A 14,584-nucleotide genomic window follows, 5' to 3' on the forward strand; every position below is an offset into this window, starting at 1 on the left:
AACCTCTCTGCTCCCTGTCCCCTGACTGCTCCGATCCCTCTCCCCACTCCTGCCCCCTGACAGCCCCCCCAGAACTCGCAACCCATCTAAACCTCTCTGCTCCCTGTCCCCTGACTGATCCGATCCCTCTCCCCACCCCTGCCCCCTGACAGCCCCCCCCAGAACTCCCGACCCATCTAAACCCCTCTGCTCCCTGTCCCCTGACTGCTCCGATCCCTCTCCCCACTCCTGCCCCCTGACAGCCCCCCCCAGAACTCGCAACCCATCTAAACCTCTCTGCTCCCTGTCCCCTGACTGCTCCGATCCCTCTCCCCACTCCTGCCCCCTGACAGCTCCCCCCCCAGAACTCCCAGCTCCCCACCCCCCTGCTCCTTGTCCCCTGACTGCCCCTTCCTGGGACCCCTGCTCCTAACTGCCCTCCAGAACCCCACCCCTAAGCCTCCCTGTTCCTTGTCCCCTAACTGCCCCCTCCTAAGACCCCCCCCAACTGCCCCCCAGGACCCTACCCCCTACCTGTACCCTGACTGCCCAAAACTTTCTCCACGCCCCCCCAAAAGCCCCCCCCCCCGTTTCTTGACTGCCCCCTCCAGAACCTTCCTGCCCCCGGTCCCCCTTACCCTGCTGCTCAGAACAGGGTGTTGGGCTCTGTGCCAGCCGAGCCGGACACGTGGCTGCGCTCCCCAGCACAACAAAACCCGGTCCCTGGCCCTGCACAACAAAACCCGGTCCCTGGCCCTGCACAGTGCTGCCAGACCGGGTTGCAGGAGAGGCCAACTCAGAATGCAGGGCGGCTCCGGCTCCTCTACAGCTGCTCAGGAGTCCAGCCCGGGATTTTTCTGCAGCCCTCCCAGCCGCTCGCTCTGCCGGGGGAGGGGGAAATCCCGGACATTGTGAGTGCTTTACAAATTCCCCCCGGACGCTATTTTTAGCGCGAAAAGGAGGACATGTCCGGGTAAATCCGGACGAATGGTAACCCTATCATAAAGTTTCTGGAAAGTGACCACCTGCATTCAAAAGTTCTGCAGCTATTGCTTGTCATCCCATAGCTGCACAATGATGCAACCCCACTAGTCAGTGCTGTTTCCTGGGACCAGAAACAGTGCTCCACCGTGTTCAGCTACTGCGCAACTGCCAGCAGCAACTGGGAATTGTTTTGTTCTGTGGCTTGCAAAGAGGGCTCCTTGCATGACATCGCAATGTTTTGCACAGAGATTCCTGTCTCGGCTCTGGAAATACTGCAGGATAGTGTTGGACTGCTAATGTCTTTCCATCAACCATAACTCAAATGTAGCCAGAGTTGGGGATCTCTTTAACTCTCCCTTTTTCAGTTTTCCTTTTCATTTTAGACTCTTAGGTCTTTCCAGCCATTGTGGGAGTTATGCGTGAGCATCAAGTTCATAGTGGACCCTTGTGTTTATATGCGCTGACACACACACACACACACACACATACACCACTTTCAGGCAGAACTGTGGATGTTTATTCTTCATTTTTTAGTTTGTCTTTGTGTAACCTTCAGTCTCAATGGTGGGAATAAGTATGTGAGCTGCTGTTACTGTTTTTGTTTGGAAAAGGAGAAAGATCAATTTTTAAAGTAAGACAAATGCACATTCTGGCCCTGGTTTCTATTTATTTTATAACTGTTCTTGTCAGTGGAAAAAGCAGATTAGTCAAGGAAGGAACACTTGTATGATTTTATTTTCTTCAGAGTTCTTATTTGAAAAAAAAACCCACATCTAACAGAAACAGTTCTATCATCTAATAGCTCATAAAATGTTTCAACACAAAGCTTTATAAATAATAAAGCATGGAGGGGGGATTAATATTAACCTTTTTTCAAATTAAAGCTTTTTTAAAAACACAAATATGTTTTGCTTTTTAAGTTTAAGGCATGGAATCTCCTAGAATTTTTGGTTTTCAGATTGTTGTTTATGTGTAAATTTACAGCAGGCTGGGGAGGCCATGCTGCAGCCTTTCTGTGAACCAGATGTGTCCAAAGAGTAGCCCACAGGCCAAATGTGTCACGTGGAGTTGCCAATGTTACCATTTCTCATTAATTTATCATGATATTGATGCTTTTCTTGAAGCCCCAGGTTCTGGAGGCAGCTGATTACAAGACTATCCCATCTTTCATTAAAAAACAAAGTTTCTAGCATTCATGGTTGTGAAAAAAAAGCTGAAAACATGACTTAAGTGCGCCCCTAAAGATTCAGAAGGCAAAGGAAAAACCCAAAAATTATTATTTTAATATCTCATTATTTTTAAGCCAATCTCATGAGTTTTTGGAGCTTGATGCATGACTTTTGAGTGTCTGGGGTTAACAATGCTGATTATACTACAGAAAGTTGGCCTGCAGAAACTCTCCCAGCGTGCAAAGCTTCTCAATCCATGCTTTCATCTTCTCCCCCACCCCCTTGGGTATGCGCAGGTTTACACAAGGCCAGAGACCCACAATATTTCCATTGTGGGATCACTGGCCTCCCTTGCTCTCCCTGGTTCTGCAGCCCTGGAATGTTATTGTGTTCTATTGTAACTAAATATGGTTAGCACACAAAGTTCAGTATCTCTTGTTCTTTCCCTGGGTATCTGGGATTTCAGAGGCCATATCAGTTTGGGGGATATGGTAGACTGCATATGTCTGAAGACCATGATGTAGTTTGTTTGTTACTGGAATATCAGATACAGTACTTTGTGGTACCAACCAAAGTGGCCCTTGGGGATTCCAGTTTTTATTCATTCTGACTATTACCTTCCTTCCTTCCTTCCATCTTCTTTGTCTTTCCTCATAGCACAGCAATGAAGACTATTTACTCAGCTGTGGCCTGGATTTGAGCCTTTGTACCCTGGAGACAGGAAGGAGCAATGTGGTCATGGACCAAAACTGCCCTTGTTTATTCTGAATGGCTCTTGGCAGACAGGATGGGTGCATGGGCAAGTGTCATTTTTCCGCATGGTACTCAGTGACCCCATTACAGTGAATAGGAAAACAGTCATCACAGCAAACTGCAGACACCTCTTAAGGCCTGTGGTGATTCCTTTCCTGTGTAGTGGATATCCATCTAAGTCAGTGAAATTGATATGCTCTGTTAGTCAGTCCCCTGAGATGTACCAATGCTGAGCTGCATTGCATTTCCAAAAGGGTCTGCTCAGACTGATCCCCACTTTGATCACTGGGTTTGCAGTGCTCCCTCTCCTGGCATCACAGGGAATTCAGTCTTTTTGCTTCTCAGACACCTGAGTTTCTCTGCCCTCTTCATTGCATGCAGCCTGACCTAGATGGGCCACTTGCTCCTAGACTGAAACAATAATTTCTTCTCATTGGGAATAGGTGTCTCTAAGAATGGCGCTGATCTCTTCTAGTTCAGTTTCTTTGCCAGCATGTTGCCAGAGTTCTTCTGAGCAAAGGTTCACAATTGCTATAGATTGTTCTTGATGGTTTCCTGATGCAGAAACGATGAAACTGCTGTCACTCAGCATCAGGCTTTAGGGAGAAAAAGGTGCAGAAATTATGAACATATTAAAAATCTGGAGAAGGTTCACTCCTGCAAGTTAGAGGGTTCACTTGAGGCATAAGTAGTGCTCAGTCAGCTCCTCAGGCCACCTCGGCTGGGGATCGCTGATGCTGTAGACAATTCCAGCTTCCTCTGCTGTGCAGGAAACCTGCTGCTGCTATCATTCCTTGAATGTTTGAGAAAAAAAATTGTTAAAAAATACAGAATTTACAAAATGAGGATGTTTTGCTCTGACTCCCCTGTGGAGATTTTTGACCTGCCTGGGGAGAAGTATCCTATCCAAGGTTGACAGGCGATCCTCTCTATGTATATGTACATGTCTGCAGTGAACAGATCTTAAATACTGTGTGCCTCTCCTGGCACCTCAGTACCAAAAACTGAACAGAGTTCAGAACGATTGGGGGGCCAGAAAGAGAGAGGCTTAGGAGGAGAGATTAAAAGAACTAATAGCTTGACTACCCTAAGGTGTGTATAGATAGAAGACAGAGTTATAATAGTGGCCTACTAATATGTGAAAGGGAGGAACACCAGAGGGCAAAAGAAAATATGTAGAGTGATATAAGACAGTGTAAATGAGAGGAATTTGAAACTAAGCAAAGGAAATTCAAGTGGAATATTAGGTAAAGCTTCCAGATAGTGCAATCTGTTTAGATTGAGAAATAGTCTTTCCAGAGAAGTGGTGGAAACTCCTTTGCTAGAGTCATTTAAAACTAGACTGGACCAAGCCCAGAAGAATAGTCTCTAGAAACCATTCCTGGCCTGGTCACTGAGGAAGGAGAATGAACTAGATCTTCTTCTTCGAGTGCTTCCTCATGTCGATTCCATTCTAGGTGTGCGTGCACCCATGTGCGCAGTCATCGGAGACTTTTGCCATAGCGGTATCTTTAGGGTCGGCAGTGGCACCTTCTGGAGTGCCGTGCTCATGCCACGGTGTATCAGGTGCCGCCGGCCCTACACCCTCTCAATTCCTTCTTACCGCCTGTGGTGGTTAGTTGGAGTGCCTCTCTCCCTTGCCTTGCAAGTGGTTAGCAGTTTTCTGTCCTTGTGAAGAGCCATTCAGCCTTAGGGCTTTGTACATAGGGTTCTTGATAGTGACTTAGAGTTAGAGTCCCCAATAGGACTTTGCCCAGGCGGGGCATGCCCCAGTCCCCCGGGTTCAAGCCCTGCACGGACTGTAATAGGCCTATGCCTGTTAGCGATCCCCACGGCAGTTGTCTCAAGTGCTTGGGCGAATTGCACATCAAAGAGAAGTGCCGTATTTGTAAAAACTTTTGGCCAGGAACTCAGAAGGAGCGGATATCCAACTCGGAGCCCTTCTAATGGAGTCAGCCCTTTGCCAGGCGTCCAAGCCCTCCCACCAAGAATTGGTGAGCACCTCAGCATTGGTGCATAGCACACCCTCAGCATCAGGCTCCGCCTGGCACCAATCAACATCTCTGGTGCCTAGGTGTGGAAGCACAGCTCCTCAGCACCAGGCAAAAAGGCCCAAGGGTCTTTGGGCCAGGAACCTAGTTCGGCCCGCCCAGCCATACAGGAGCCATGAGTGCACGCCTCTCCTGTTGGGGAGCTGAGCCCCTTGAAAGGTCCATCACTGACTCCTGTTGAAGTAAAAGGCCCAGGTAGGGACCGTCGAATTGTGGAGGTGAATGCGTGGAGAATTGGAAGTCCTGGAACAATCAAAGAACTATGACGAGATTGGAATAACAGAAACTTGGTGGGGCAGTTCACATGACTGGAGCACTGTCATGGATGGGTATAAACTGTTCAGGAAGGACAGGTATGGGACGAAAGGTGGAGGAGTTGCATTGTATGTGAGAGAGCGGTATGATTGCTCAGAGCTCCAGTTTGAAACTGGAGAAAAGCCTGTTGAGAGTCTTTGGGTTAAGTTTAGAGGTGAGAGCAGCAAGGATGATGTCATGGTGGGCGCATGCTATAGACCACCGGATCAGAAGGATGAGGTAGATGAGGCTTTCTTCGGACAACTAACTGAAGTTTCCAGATCACAGGCCCTGGTTCTACTGGGGGACTCAATCACCCTGACATTTGCTGGGAGAGCAATACAGCAATGCACAGACAGTCCAGGAAGTTTTTGGAGAGGGTTGGGGACAACTTCCTGGTACAAGTGCTGGAGGAACCGACTAGGGGCCATGCTCCTCTTGACCTGCTGCTTACAAACAGTGAAGAATTGGTAGGAGAAGTAGAAGTGGGTGGCAACCTAGGCAGAAGTGACCATGAGATGGTTGAGTTCAGGATCCTGACAAAAGGAAGAAAGGAAAGTAGCCAAATACGGACCCTGAACTTCAGAAAAGCAGACTTTGACTCCCTTAGGGAACTGATGGGCAGGGTCCCCGGGAAGCTAATATGAGAGGGCAAGGAGTCCAGGAGAGCTGGCTGTATTTTAAAGAAGGCTTATTGAGCGTGCAAGAACAAACCATCCCAAAGTGCAGAAGGAATAGCAAATATGGCAGGCGACCAGCTTGGCTTAACAGTGAAATCTTCGGTGAGCTTAAACTAAAAAGGAAGCTTACAAGAAGTGGAAATTTGGACAGATGACTAGGGAGGAGTATAAAAATATTGCTTGAGCATGCAGGGGTGTAATCAGGAAGGCCAAGGCACAATTGGAGATGCAGCTAACAAGGGATGTGAAGGGTAACAAGAAGTATTTTACAGGTATGTTAGCAACAAGAAGGAGGTCAGGGAAAGTGTGGGAACCTTACTGAATGGGGGAGGCAACATAGTGACAAATGATGTGGAAAAAGCTGAAGTACTCAATGCTTTTTTCTCCTCGGTCTTCACAGACAAGGTCAGCTCCCAGACTGCTGCACTGGGCAGCACAGTATGGGGAGGAGGTGAGCAGCCCTCAGTGGTGAAAGAACAGGTTAAGGACTATTTAGAAAAGCTGGACGTGCACAAGTTCACGGGTCCAGATATAATGCATTCAAGGGTGCTGAGGGAGTTGGCTGATGTGATTGGGGGAGGTCCCGGACTATTGGAAAAAGGCAAATATAGTGCCCATATTTAAAAAAGGGAAGAAAGAGAACCCAGGGAACTACAGACTGGTCAGCCTCACTTCAGTCCCCGGCAAAATCATGGAGCAGGTCCTCAAGGAATCCATTCTGAAGCACTTAGAGGAGAGGAAGGTGATCAGGAACAATCAACATGGATTCACCAAGGACAAGTCATGCCTGACCAACCTGATTACCTTCTATGATGAAATAACTGGCTCTGTGGATATGGGGAAAGTGTTGGACAGTGGTGATATATCTTTACTTAAGCAAAGCTTTTGATAAGTTTCACACAGTATTCTTGCCAGCAAGTTTAAAAAGTATGAATTGGATGAATGGACTATAAGTGGCTAGAAAGCTGGCTAGATCAGGGGTCTCAAACACACGGCCTGTGGGGTTCTTTCGTGCAGCCCGCCAAGCTCCCCGTGCCCACCCACCCACGTGCATCCCGCCCCTCTGCCTACCCCGTGGCACCGCGAGCCCCGCGCCGCTCTCTGAAGCAGCTGGAACTATGGCCCTGCAGCCCCGGGCAGAGCGGGGGGGGGAGTAGAGAGCACCGCCCCCCGCAGCTCCCATTGGCCGGGAACGGGGAACTGCGGCCAATGGGAGCTTTGGGGGAGGTACCTGGAGGAGCAGCAAGAGCAGCACATGGCACCATTTTCCCCCGCCCCCGGGACTCCGGCTGCTTCTTGGAGCGGAGCGGAGCGGGTCCAGGGCAGGCAGGCAGGGAGCCTGCCCTGGCCACAGTGCGCAGCGCTGCCACCCCGGAGCCGCTCTAGATAAGCGGCACCGGGCTGGAACCCACACCCCGCACCCCTCCTGCACCCCAACTCCCTGTCTGGAGCCCCCTGCCACGTCCCACACACCCCTCCTGCACCCCAACCCCCTGCCCTGAGCCCCCTGCCACACCCTGCACCCCAACCCCCTGCTGCACCCCTCACCCCTTCTGCACCCCACACCCCAAGTCCCTGCCTTGAGCCCCCTGCCATACCCCACACCCCTCCTGCACCCCCTGGTGGCAGGGAGGGGGCAGAGTTGGGGTGAGGACTTTGGGGAAGGGATTGGAATGGGGGCAGGGAACAAACCCCCACCCCCAGTAAGGGGAAGCTAAGGGAAAAGGTTGGGATCTGATTTTACTGAGAGTCCCCCAGCAATGTGTCTTTAGTCATTCTTGAATATAGGAAAATATCCATTTAGTTGCCTGAGGCACTACAGTGAAACCACATCTGCCTCTTTGATGTCCAGTGAATCGGCAGAATTTTCCCTTTGTCTCTCTTGCTCTTGTGAGGCTATCAGGCTTTCCGGAGTCTTTGATGAGGGAGCTTGGGGCCATCATCAGGGATAAGGGAGAGGCCATTTATTAGAAAATGCATCAGCTGAATATTTGGCTCAGAAGTTTTGTGGGCTACGGAGGGCTGCCAGCTAACTGTGCTAAAAGAGCCCAAGCCCTGTACTACAGGGCTCATGCCTTTGCCCTTTGGATTCCCTTCCTGACTGCTGCTTGGCTCTAATTCTACCACTGGCTCTTTCTTCTTCCATACTTTGCATACTTCTGTAAGTGGAAATACTGTAAAATTGCTGTTGTTCAGCTAGTTCTCTCCTTAACTTTAGTCCTCAGCCTTTTGGACTGTGAACATACAATCATGTAGAGCTTTTTGACATCACTGTGTTTCCATTCCCTTGGGATCCTATAAACCTCCTTGAGATTCACCTCTCTCAATCTCCTTCTGCTGAACCACAGAGGCCATTTTTGACCAGTGTCTTTCAAAGCAGCTCCCTAAAACATGAATCGTTTGGTTGCCCTTCTTGTATATTTTGGATCTTTGCTCTGTGCGTCCTATAATACAGTGACCAGATTTGTACATGCTATTCCTAAAGAAGCTATCCAGCTGCATTATTGGATGCCAAAATAATAATGTCTGTGGGTTTATACTCCATAGCCCTCATACTGCTGCCAGATGTTCTGTGGATGGTTTTCAGGCATGTTGTGGTGAATGTTGCCATGCCAGTGAATTTCAGCAAATTTAAGCAGCTTTGGAATGGTTCTCTTTTCCAGCTAGTTATACACAAGTTAAATGAACTTGAGTTGACACTTGAGCTTCCCCGGCTTTATTACCCCTTTTCTCCCTGAATTACTACCTGTTACCAGTTCTGTCTGCTGGATTCACTTCTGTAGCTCTCTCCTTTTGCCATGCCTCTTCCTGACTGCCTGCTTTGCTGGACTCTCCATCTAAAATAATGGCAGTTCCTTTGTCCTGAATACCAGCCTTATCAATCTTGACTCCTGAAGAGAATAAGAGCAGACATATTGCCTGGGCATGGAGGGAGGGAGGGGAAGGAACAATCTCAGAAAAGATTCTGATGCTCTCCTGTCTGTTTCTGATGCAGATTTGCTGACAGTGAAGGAGTACCATTGTCTGATGCAGCTGCTCTGCCCTGACTTCCCAATGGAACTTACTCAGAAGGCAGCAAGGTGGGTCTTCATCCATTTCTCTCTTGATAAGTAGATCAGCCCTACAATGGCTTTAGTCCCTGGTGCTGAAAGGGTTAAAATGTGAGTAAGGACATTTAGCGTATGTCTACACTGCGGATGGATGGACTACCAAGACACTGCAGCTGGAGGTATAATTTCCAGCTCAACTAGAAGTACACGCGATAGCCTGTGCCACCGCAGCTACACTGCTACTTGTAGCGCACTTGCTGTATCTAAGCTGGTGTGTGTACATCTGCCCAAGATGGAAATTACACCTTCAGCTACAGTGTAGACCTACCCTTAGAGATAAGGTCAGAATCTTTTAGGGCAGAGAGGTACCAAGATTTGTGATTGAGAAGGGGAGCTTTCCTTAGCAAATAGAAGTGGTCTGTTGTTATGATATGCTAGGAATGAAATACCAGCGTGATGCTAATATATCAACATTTGTCTGCACTCAGAAAATAAGTTGTGTTTAAAGCAGTGGTAGCTAACACATTTTAACTAACACGATTTAAAACATTATTGTAGATGGCATTTAACATCTTTTAAAACGTGTTTCTACCCCTTCTAAGGTTGATCACAATCAGCTACACATTATACTAATCCCTTTCTGCAATATTGTTTAAAATCATGTTAGTTAGGAACATGTTAGCCAATCTGGTTTAAAACAATTTATTTTCAGACCCTAGACAAGGTTTAAAGGGGGCAGATGGCTCAGGATATTGGTAACATGATATGGAGCCCTTCACCTCTCAGTCACTGGTTCCAATCCAGCCCATATTGTTGGTTTATTAACCATCTGATGGCAAAGATGACCTTTCTAGGTGAAATGGGGTGGGGGTGTCAGTCCAGATCCCAGTGAGCATATCTACATGTTAACAATAAGGTCAAAGAAATAAATGGTCTCTTTGCTGGTTGTAACAGAGAGAGGTCAGGGAGGCTGAACTCTATTCCCTGCCCTTCTAGGTCAGATCATAGGCACATTGGCAGGACACTGGCTGCTGCCTGTGTGGTTTCTGATCTGTGGATGAAGAGGTGTTCAATCTCTACCTGTCAGTCTAGTGCCTTTCACCAGCATCATATTCCCATGAAAAATATATATACCTCTCCCCCCCAAAAAAAGAGAGAGCGAGGAAGCAAGAGATGTGTATTCCCATCTGCCAATATTTCCATACTGCTGGGCTCCTTTGAATGCCTCCCTGGCTCCCAGGGTGCTGCTGTCACAATTGAAGTGCAGTTAATGCTGTGTTAGGTCCAGTTAAAACTAGAAGTAGAGCAGCACTGCTCCCTCTGGCTCATTGGTGAGGAATTCTGGTTTTCCTGGCTCCCCTGAATGCAAGTCCCTGGCCTCCAGCATTAGACCATGATGGAGCACTAACTGTAGAGCAAGGACATATCTGCTGCTGCTGCCTTTCATGGAGGTGCAAAAGCACTGTCCTATGCATGGGCCTGTATTCCACAGATTCCAGCTGAGCTGAGCAGGGATTTGGGACAGGGCATAAAAGTGAGATTTCAGTGTGTCTACACATGTTATGATGTTTGAGAAAAGGAATTTAATCCGCAAGGCTGTTGTAAACTAGAGGCCCCATTCAGGGGCAGGCTTCCCACAACTGCACTGTTGTGTGTATGTCTTAGAGACAGACAGGCTGGGGTTTGGGAACAGGTGTGCATGAGAAATGAGATCTCTGTCTGAGGCACCCAGGCTCAGGTGGGGATGACCTCACTTCCTGCCTGACTAGAGAACTGTACACACACACATTAATATTATTTTGTTGTTACACGCTAATCTAGTTAAATGAGTGTAATAAAACTTGTTTTAAGTCTAAAATCAACTTCCTCTTTCCTCCACATCTGCATCCCTTTTTTCTGTCTCTGTCTGAATTCCCCTCTAGTTATGTCGCTCTACCCACTCTCCCCTTCAGCTTCTACGGTTTAAAAAGACAAATTTCAGTGGGACAAGGTAGGTGAGGCAATATCTTGTATTGGACCAACTTCTGTTGGTGAGAAAGTAAAGCTTTCGAGCTTACATGGGGCTCTTCTTCAGGTCTGGGAAACTAATTCAGAATGTCACGGCTAAATAAGCTTGTCTCTCTCACCAACAGAAGTTGGTCTAATAAAAGATATTACCTCACCTACCTTCTCTCTAATATCCTGGAACCAACACATCTACAACTACACTGCATACAAATTTCATGGGTTATTTCTCCTATCCCATTTGATTGATTCCTTGCAGGGTGCGGGTGTCACAGACAGACCTATGAGATTGCCCCCATTCAGTCTGAGCACCCAGATAGCTCTGTGATTGCTTTGCTTTGAGAAGAGGAGTGAATACAGAAGTGGTGGTGGCAGTAACAGCATTCACTGATAAAGCTGGGGACTGTGAAATCATAGGCACTGTTAGTAAGAGCACATCCTCATGGTAACCTCATAGCTGCATGGCTGAGATGATCTCACGGCACTGCACGCTCTGCTCTTCCAGGAGCTGTTGCTATGCACTGATAACAAACATTGGAAGGGAAAGAGGTCAGGACAGAAGAACAGAGGCAACAACAATACAGGTTTTATTGGCATCAAAACACAAGGAACACAGTTCCTCTGTTCGAGGTGCAGTGCAAATGCCTCTGGCACATCCAAGGAAGAACCAGACTAGTGGCTATATACCTTAGTCAGATGCCTTGGATATGCTGGTGCTCAGCAGGGCATTAGCCACCTGCAAGTTAAAGCAAGTTAAAGGTTTTGTCTTCAGAGGTGTTGTCTAGTTTGCAGAGTCTTTGACTTGGAAAAAGGTGTGAAGAAGAGGGATTTTCTTGTTTGAGATCATGAGCCAGGGACTGTATCTGAGCCCATACTTCCCCTCTCAAAAGAGAGGCATCAGATCCTATGCTTAATTTAAAAAAAAAAGTCTCTCCATTTTGACAGGTTTCAGAGTAACAGCCGTGTTAGTCTGTATCCGCAAAAAGAAGAACAGGAGTACTTGTGGCACCTTAGAGACTAACAAATTTATTAGAGCATAAGCTTTCGTGGACTACAGCCCACTTCTTCGGATGCATATAGAATGGAACATATATTGAGGAGATATATATACACACATACAGAGAGCATAAACAGGTGGGAGTTGTCTTACCAACTCTGAGAGGCCAATTAATTAAGAGAAAAAAAACTTTTGAAGTGATAATCAAGCTAGCCGAGTACAGACAGTTTGATAAGAAGTGTGAGAGTACTTACAAGGGGAGATAGAGTCAATGTTTGTAATGGCTCAGCCATTCCCAGTCCTTATTCAAACCGGAGTTGATTGTGTCTAGTTTGCATGTCAAGCATTCTTAAAACTACAATACCCACCTGCTGAAGTGAAAAAACAGATTGACAGAGCCAGACGAGTACCCAGAAGTCACCTCCTACAAGACAGGCCCAACAAAGAAAATAACAGAACACCACTAGCTGTCACCTTCAGCCCCCAACTAAAACCTCTCCAGCGCATCATCAGAGATCTACAACCTATCCTGAAAGATGATCCTTTACTCTCACAGATCTTGGGAGACAGACCTGTCCTCGCTTACAGACAACCCCCCAACCTAAAGCAAATACTCACCAGCAACCACACATCACTGAACAAAACCACTAACCCAGGAACCTATCCTTGTAACAAACCCCGATGCCAACTCTGTCCACATATCTATTCAAGTGACATCATCATAGGACCTAATCACATCAGCCATACCATCAGGGGCTCGTTCACCTGCACATCTACCAATGTGATATATGCCATCATGTGCCAGCAATGCCCCTCTGCCATGTACATTGGCCAAACCGGACAGTCTCTACGCAAAAGAATTAATGGACACAAATCTGACATCAGGAATCAAAATACTCAAAAACCAGTGGGAGAACACTTTAACCTGTCTGGTCATTCAGTGACAGACCTGCGGGTGGCTATATTACAACAGAAAAACTTCAAAAACAGACTCCAAAGAGAGACTGCAGAGCTAGAATTGATATGCAAACTAGACACAATCAACTCCGGTTTGAATAAGGACTGGGAATGGCTGAGCCATTACAAACATTGACTCTATCTCCCCTTGTAAGTACTCTCACACTTCTTATCAAACTGTCTGTACTCGGCTAGCTTGATTATCACTTCAAAAGTTTTTTTTCTCTTAATTAATTGGCCTCTCAGAGTTGGTAAGACAACTCCCACCTGTTTATGCTCTCTGTATGTGTGTATATATATCTCCTCAATATATGTTCCATTCTATATGCATCCGAAGAAGTGGGCTGTAGTCCACGAAAGCTTATGCTCTAATAAATTTGTTAGTCTCTAAGGTGCCACAAGTACTCCTGTTCTTCTCTCCATTTTGGTATTTGATATTTTAGGATGCTCTATTTATTTTAAGGTCTTAACAGCAGAAAGCAAACCTAACCCCATGAGACCCAAGCCCTCTCTGCCTTAGGCAAACCTGGTATGTCTACCCTGCAATTTAAGCCCAGGGTTATCAGAACTCAAGTTAGCAAACCTTGAGTTCGTTAACTTAGGACTTGAGGATCTACATTCATTTGAATCCCAGGTTAGGAATTGTTGAACCCTGGGTCCCAACCTGGGGCTCCAGCATCTACACTGCATTATGTGGGCCTGAGTCCAACCACCCATATCTTAGACTTCTTAACACCCTTCCAAAATTTGGCTGCTCTAGACCTTTTTTGTGGTGCAGTATGGGAAAACTTGACTGTCCAGAGGACAAAGAAAGTTGATTGTGGTATACTTTAGGCGGACTCCCAGGACACGAGTCCAGTGGGGTTACATTTACACTGCAAAGCAACAGGGCTTGAACCCTGGGTCCCAGTTTGACTCAGGCTGAGACTCTCTGCCCCCAGGGGGTCCTGGAATGTTGGGTCCAAACCCTGAGTTAACGCAGTTTTGTGTAGATGGAAGGGGGGTGTTAGGCTTGAGCCTGAGTTTGGACCCTGGGCTAACTCTACAGTATAGACCAACCCCCTGTGCCTGTTAGTCTTTAATAGCAGCAAAGATAAGTGCACAGTCAAAACTGAGAGGAATCCTCCTTCCAACCAGTCTGGGCTAGAGCCCTTCCTGGGCCTCACTAACTGGATTGGGCTTCTGAGATCCTAGCCACAATCAGCAGATCAGAGAGTTCCTTCATTGGCAGAGTAACAAGACCCTCCTACCCAACAAACCCACTTGAACCTTGATAGCCTGGTACACCCATCACAAGGTCCCTCAGTTGGAGGCACTTTTCTTCATCCCTTTCCAAAGAGTTTGTTCCCTTGATCTTCATTATTGTGGTTATTATTATTCATTGAGGGCCAGATCCACAAAGATATTTAGGCTCCTAACATCCATGGAAATCAATGGGAATTAGGCACCTAAAATCTGAGGATCTGGACCTGAGTTCTCTAAAGTGTGCAAAGTACCACCCACATATGTAAAAATCCCTGAGGAGCTTACAGTCCAGTTAAGACAACAGGAAGGAGCGAATGAAGAATCCCACCCCCCCCAAATAACCCCCAACAGAGCTCCTGGGAGTCCCTTTTTCAGTCTGTCAGACTTGGCCCTAAATTCAGGGCATGCTGCCTGGGTTGCA

General features: G+C 47.2%; 1 protein-coding gene across 4 annotated transcripts in view; it reads left to right on the forward strand.

Moving 5' to 3' along the window:
• CSTPP1 (centriolar satellite-associated tubulin polyglutamylase complex regulator 1) overlaps window positions 1-14,584 on the forward strand; it is a 157,984-nt gene that overhangs the window by 130,794 nt on the left and 12,606 nt on the right. For all 4 annotated transcript variants that reach the window (XM_054028297.1, XM_054028298.1, XM_054028296.1 and 1 more), the window contains one exon: window positions 8,906-8,990. In XM_054028297.1, the coding sequence (XP_053884272.1) occupies window positions 8,906-8,990 (85 nt within the window). The remainder of the gene's footprint in view (window positions 1-8,905; window positions 8,991-14,584) is intronic.

The sequence above is a fragment of the Malaclemys terrapin genome, chromosome 4 (assembly GCF_027887155.1).
Source record: "Malaclemys terrapin pileata isolate rMalTer1 chromosome 4, rMalTer1.hap1, whole genome shotgun sequence".
NCBI lineage: Eukaryota > Metazoa > Chordata > Testudines > Emydidae > Malaclemys > Malaclemys terrapin.